Source organism: Dasypus novemcinctus, chromosome 2, assembly GCF_030445035.2.
Source record: "Dasypus novemcinctus isolate mDasNov1 chromosome 2, mDasNov1.1.hap2, whole genome shotgun sequence".
Lineage (NCBI taxonomy): Eukaryota > Metazoa > Chordata > Mammalia > Cingulata > Dasypodidae > Dasypus > Dasypus novemcinctus.
The window spans coordinates 65,648,770-65,656,098 of NC_080674.1; the positions used below are offsets into that span (position 1 = coordinate 65,648,770).

Sequence of the window (7,329 nt, forward strand, 5' to 3'; positions counted from 1 at the left end):
TAAGTTTATGAAGATCAATGCCATTATGTCTGTCCAGTTAATTCAGTGCTAAAAAAAAAAAAGATGAGACATTTTCCCATTGAATTTTGCTCAAATAACTGAACTAAATGAAATCCTTAAGGTATTAGATGTAAGGTTAAGTTGGTGATCAGAAATTATAAACAGTAGTTGTAAATATAAAACATTAAAGTTTAAGCTTAATGCTCTCAAGTAAAATGACTACATTTGATCCTCATAAAAATTTAAAGTAATTGACCAGATGGTATCAGTATAGCTGAGAAAACTGGAATCCAAAGAGGTCAAATGACTTGCCCCAAGTGACAGAACCAGTGTAGTCTCCTAAATTCCATATCTGATGCTATTTCCTAAATTTACTGTCCCTACCCTTAAAATCCTTAAATAGGAGACCTCTGGTAAAGTAGCTGTTTCATTTAAAATCTGTCTGCGGCACAGTACACAACTCAGTGAAATCAAGGTATACTCTGTTTATGGTTCCTGTGTTCATTTCAGGGCTTCCTTTCTGAGCACTTGTCTGAATTTAGCAAACTTTAAAATAATGTTAAAAAAAGATAAAGAAAAAAAAAATACCTTCATGCATCTTTTAGGTTTCCACAGACGTGCAGCTCCAGTTACAAGAAGGCAGTTCCCACATGGTGCACATAGGATGGATTATCTGCATTTTGAGGATGACAGCCGTGGATGGTGGTTTGACATGGATATGGTGATCATCTATATTTATTCAGTGAACTGGGTCATTGGATTCATTATTTTCTGCTTTCTTTGCTATTTTTTCTTTCCGTTTTAGGAATTCTCATAACGTATTACAGTTGAACAATCAAATAAAACCTAGATGATGTAAATAAGTTACTTAAACATATTTTAAAAGGTGCTTTGAAGTTTTATAATATTGCATTATGAAAATTGTTGTTTATAGAAGGCCTGAAGATAATGGACTTATTTATTGATGTTTTCCATGTAACAAATTGAACCCTATTCAAGAACTAATCTATCCAGCACTTAGCAGCAATGTACTATTAGTTTCACAGTTCTTAAGTTAGAATTTGGGGTTCCAATTTTATAATGTCATTTTTATACTTACCTTTATTGTAAAAACTAAGGTTTTCCCCTCCATTCAAAAATAGTCAAAATACAAAATATGATAATCTGGATAGATAATATCTTTATTGATAAACTATTTAGTCAATCACTACTTATTCTCAGTCAAATTATATGCATTAAAGATAAACTGTGTTCTCTAGGAACTAATCTAGCAGAGTATATTTGGCTTTGTTTTCCAATTATTTATACTTATGTCCCCTTCTGTCATCAAGAAAGCTGACTGTTCTTTCTGTACAAACCTAATAATAGTTCTAATGAGCCATTTCTTTATTACAAACAACTGAATAATAAATAAAAAATAAAAACAAAAATACAAAACATCTTAGACTAACCCACACCAAAAGACACTTTAAGGAGATAGAGTAACCCTTTCAGAATTTCAAGATTAATCACTTGAAGAAATAATTTACTGACTCACTTCCAGTAGTTTGAAAGAACAATGCATGTCCAAAATGTATATAAGATGATTCATATCACTAGGAGATTGTTAGAAAGTTGTCAAATATATTGTACATGTGCAATAAAGAGTGGATTTTAAATTTTTTTAATTGTTTTTATGTGATTTAATGTCTGGAATGAAGAATTGCTGGAAATAGGCTTATAGACTTACAAACAGAAGGAAAACCTGGCATTTATTTTTAATTACAGTAATCTTTCAAATTAATTTTTCCCTTATTTAAAAAAAAAAAAGAATTATCCCTGTGCAGGAAGGAGTTGGGGCAAGTATTCCTACTTTAAAAGTGAGAAAACTGAAGCAAAGAGAAGTATGTTTGTTTATTTTAGTCACTTAGTGATCTTTAAGTATCCAAGGACAGAAAATTTGATTAGGAATTACTAATCCAACATTCTTACACTATGATGTCATATGTCTGATAATGCAATATGCATATTTTTGCATAAGGAAGGAGGACCTCTCGTGGCACTAAAAATACTACCATCATTTAAACGTATTTAAATGGATCAGGCTTTAATAGTTCAGTGTATGGAAAGTCAAAATGTGACCTAATTACTACTGACTGTATTTGAATAAAAGTACCTAATTATATGTGATTTTCTAAGAAATACGGAAGAATGGTATAGGTTTTTATTCTAATATTGTTTTTATTATGTTTAAAATTATATCTGTGAAAAAAAACAATAGTATACATTAGAAATAACTGAAGCCAAAGAACAGAAAACCAAATAAAATTTAGAAGCACAGAGATAAATTTGTGCTCATATTTCATAATAAAGTGCATAAATAAATTGTGCCTGTCGTCTAGTGAAGTATAAATAATATCTTGGTGAAAAATAGTTGTCACCCAAGCTCAGTATTATTACCTTGCAGAAATAAAAGTAGATATTTATAATCACTAATTTATTGTGAGAAGTAAAGATAATATATAAAGGAAAATATCCTAAAAATATCAGAATGGAAAAATAAACAAAACAAAAATGGAAGTAATGGTTTAAAAGTTTTAAAATAAATTACAGTGATTTCCCAGGCAATTCCTGGTATTCCCAAATTACTTAGAAGGATGACTTTATACATAAACTAAAAGAAAAATAAGTAGTTTTATAGATACAGATTTTTCCGTATCTTACAAAGTTGTTTACCAATATATAGGTGTTAGGTCAGTGACACATATGAATTTATACATCTATAACTATAAACTAAATCTAAAAATATATAATATATATACATACAGGGGAACGGTGTAGCTCAGTGGCTGAGCACCTGCTTCCCATGTGTGAAGTCCTGGGTCCAATCACTGGTACATCCTAAAAAAAACAAATAATAATATTCCATATATATATATATGCACACAAACAATGTTCTTAAATAAATATAATATCCTTTTTTAAAAAAACATATTTTGGAGGAACACTCAGAATGGATCGATTATATGCATCTTGATTATAAATAACTTTGAGGGAAGCAGACGTGGCTCAAGAGATAGAGCTTCCGCCTACCATATGGGAGGACCTGGGTTCAATCTCTGAGGCATCCTGGTGCAAAGAAGAGAAAGCGTGCCTGCGGGGTGAGCCAGTACCCGTGCGGCAAGCCAGTGCCCACAAATGTGCCCACATGGTAAGCCAGTGCCCTGTGCAAGTGAGTCATGCAGCAAGATGATGACACATCAAAAGAGAGACAAGGGGAGAGTCAAGGTGAAGCACAGCATAAACCAGGAACTAAGGTGGCACAATTGACGAGGAACCTCTCTCCCCATCAGAGATCTCCAGGACCAAATCCTGGTGAATCCTAGAGGAGAGAAAATGAGAAGAGAAGACAACACAGACAGCAAAAGCAGCAGGGCGGGAGGAGGGGAAGGGGGGAAAATAAATAAATAAATCTTTTAAAAACAAAAACAACTTTGATATGATTATTATATGCTTTGGCACATTAAAGGTAAATTTAGAAAATGATTATAAATCGATAATTTTACTTTAGAATATTTTAAGATTTTATACAAATGGAGCTAAAAGCTTCTGAATCTTAGTAAGTATAGTCATTTCCTAGAGCATACCAATTTTTGAGACATCAGATAAAACCTGCAATGAAAGCAACCAGTTCTCTAGCACATAGTAGCCATTCAGAGATGATTGTCGAAATTATAAACAAAATACATGAATGAGTTTTAGAGTAAAAGAAAAATTATTATGCTCTTCTCCTTCAGTGTTTTTCCAATATCAAGCACATAAAATCTCATTTTCCTAAAAAGGAAAAGAAGAAAAATCCTTAAACCAGGGAAAATATTTTTGCCAGGTAAAAATATGTTCAATTTTTCTGAGCTATCACTATTAACATTTTCTATTTCTATGAAGCTTAATTATGGTGAGGTTTAATTCATTTTCACACATTCATATAAACAATGAAAAACACCCAATTAAGGTAGATTTTTAAATACTTTAGCAGTTAATTTATTTCTTGAATTTAAAAACAAATTCACAAACCCAAACCAAATTATTTCATACTCAACCGAAGCTAGAGGAATCTAAATAAGGCAAAACACAAAGGGAGAAAGAATTTTTATGCTACAAAACGCTAGTACTGTGAATAACCAAATTCAAGAATGGAAAAATATATTCTTTGTTTGCTATATTATTAAGTGCCAGTTCAACATGTAAGAGGACTGCCACCATCATTCACTTCTGCCTTGGACTCTTGCTCCTAAGATTCTTGTAGTGGCATGACAAAAAATAAAATCCCATTGTTAAAATACTTGTTTTACTTACATTTCTTCTATATGGCTAAATGAAAAATCAGATTCTTAAAAACTTGATTTTTATCTGGATCATTTGCTAAGGAATGCCTTATAGAAAAGCTTTCTGTAGCTAAAGGCAATGCAGTTAGTCCTTGATTCTTCATGGAATTCTGCAGTTGAAGCCAGATGAGACTGTCATCAAGAAATTAAGGTTCTTAATACTTTAACATGCTCAACTATTACTGTTTATTAAAGAATTTCTGATTTTCAGTAAACTCTTAAAGAACACTACACTTCTACCAATATATGCATTTTCCAGAATGTGTTTTCCTCTTGCTTCTTGAAGACAGTACCAATCTATTCTTATAAATTACTTTTATACGTTTCAGTATTTCCTTTTTCTTGCATAGATCCTTTGAGTTACATCATTAAGGAATATCTTTATACTTTGGTATTAACATCCTATTATATTAATAAGTATCCACTGCAATAGGTATTTCTCTTATAGTCATGCCTCTATTATAGTGTCAGGAAAACAAATACTTTGCTGCAGTTTCACTGTTTTTTCAATCTCCTTTGAAGTACAATAGACATACTTTTCATGCATCACTTCTCTTATTTCAACACTTCTAAAAATAGTTATTGAACCATTATTACAAAGTTCATGGTTGCTCCTCCCTACACATGTATCTATCACTATTATTTACTAAGATACAGTTAGTCCTGTAAGTTTACCATTTCACATTTTTATAGAAGTCTAAAAGAGCTTCACCCAAAGAATAGCTATTAAGCAAACAATGGTTAAATAATTGCCCACTAAAACGAATTACTATTGATAACAGCGTTGAAGAGATTATATTGCTCTTATAAGAGCCTGGTTCATTTTTTACTTGCTTTTCAGATGTCATCTTTTTTTCCAACAAATATTAAGAGGTAAAGGGAAGTAAGAGAAGACAGCAGCAAACATTTACAAAACTTACTAATAGGTCTTAGACACCCTGATGGTCATATTAACATGTTATCTCCTCTATCTTCACAATAACCAGGTAATATCCTCATACTACAAATTAAGAAGAAAAGTAAAGTTATGTAACCAAACTCATACTGTTAGAAAGTGATCAATTTAACTTCATTTCTAGACTATTCCAAATCCTGTGCTCTTTTCACTACTCTGCTTAATTAATGAAGAATATTTCTAAAGAGCATAGGAACAAGAGATGGTCTGGATCAAGAAAGCAGGAATGAACTATTTGCATTTGAATATATGGTAGTTTTCATTGCTTATACCAATGGAAGACTTCCTTGTATCTGCAATGCTACATTTGATAATAACTTTCATTGTGTGGGGGAACTTTGGTTGATTCATGGTGCCTACCTAGAATGCCATACTGAGAAGATCAAGGCTTATGTAGAAAAGAATCATCTGATCCACTGGCAAAATCTATCAAATCTGGGAGAAGGGGAGTGATGAGTGACTCTGTATCCTCATCAGATATTTGCCATCCTTGACTAATAATAATAAACTACTTTCCAATTCTATACCTCTTATTTTGCTTTAAAACAGAAGATTCATAGGAACCTAGTTGCGAAGTACATAGAAGATTAAAAATATGATGTATAAGGTCTACAGGACTAAATGAACGCTACTGGTAATACATGCTCTGGTCAAATTTTTGAAGGTAAATAGGAGAGACAGGAGCATATATCTACCAACCTGAAGCCAAAGTCAACTACAACAATGCTCCTTAAACTCATATGTCTACATTAAATTTTGTCAAAATGCAGATTTTTCTGCAAAAGGTGTGGGTAGGGTAGGGCTTGAGATTTTGTATTGCTAATAAGCCACCAAGGAGTGTCAATGAGCAAGGAACTAAAGGAATCCTATATGAGAAGAAGATAGGAGTTCTGAGAAAATGGTGTCATTAGAGTAGGTACTGCCCAACTCTTTCACAAAAAGCTGAAAAGGGGGAAAATCCTACCCCAGTGAGCTGTTTTGGGAATCCACAGAGGAGGCCTCAGGGCATCAATCCAGAGGAAGCTGGACAAAGAGATAAAGAAAGAGCCCAAGAAAAAACCATGAGTTGCTCACCCCTGTGGCTATACACAGTGGGTGGCTAAGCCCCACCACCCACCCCGGCCAAGGCAAAAGCCTCTATGTACCATCTGGCTCTCACCAGCCAGCTAAATAGGAGGGAGGATTCCCTGGGAGGAAGAGGAGGAGTCTGGTGAAGGGTGGAGAGTGGTTTCCTTTCCATGGGTTTGGACACCTGAGCCCCCTTTCAATCTTAGGGAAGATACCAGCCAGCACTGAGGTGGCTCTGGGGAGAGGAGAGAGAGGAATCTGCTCAGGAAGGCTGTCACACCCAGCCACCCTGGGAGGGAGGAACTTGGTCAATAAAGCAGTGGAGATAGGCAACTAATTAGCCCAGCCACTGAAAACTATGAAAAGTCCAACTCACGTAAGGGAAATGTGACCAGAAAGAGCCCAATAAGCTTTCAAAAGCCTATTCAGTCTACAGTAGAACACCAGTAAGTCCACTCTAATCCATATTTTATTCCTCCATCCTGTGGACCCTGGGATGGTGATGTCCTCTCCACCTCTAAATGGAGAGGGGGCTTAGATCCCACAGGGTTGATGGATGCAGTTCTCCTGCTTGCAGTTGTAGGCACTCTTGATACCCGGGTGTGGTGGTTGACCATCTTCACCTCCCTGTTGTGACTCTAGCAATTGAAGAAACTGTATCATTGATGTGGAGACAGTGGCCATGATAGTTGCCGAGGGAAGGGAGAGGGAAGAAGAGATGTGATGTGAGAACATTTTTGGGACTTGGAGTTATCCTAAATGATATTGCAGGGACAGATGCTAGACATATATCTTGCCATAACCCACTGAATGACCTTGGAGAGAGTGTAAACTACAATGTAAACTATAATCCATATGGAACAGCAGGCTCCAAAATGTATTCACCAAATGCAATGAATGTGCCACAATGATGAAAGAGGTTGTTGATGTGGGAGGAGTGGG

General features: G+C 34.6%; 1 protein-coding gene across 5 annotated transcripts in view; it reads left to right on the forward strand.

Annotated features, from left to right (window-relative positions):
- RNF180 (ring finger protein 180) overlaps nt 1-1,662 on the forward strand; it is a 328,361-nt gene extending 326,699 nt beyond the window's left edge. For all 5 annotated transcript variants that reach the window (XM_058309282.2, XM_071208262.1, XM_071208264.1 and 2 more), the window contains one exon: nt 606-1,662. In XM_058309282.2, the coding sequence (XP_058165265.1) occupies nt 606-805 (200 nt within the window). In that variant the 3' untranslated portion in view covers nt 806-1,662. The remainder of the gene's footprint in view (nt 1-605) is intronic.
- Nucleotides 1,663-7,329: the final 5,667 nt, after the last annotated feature.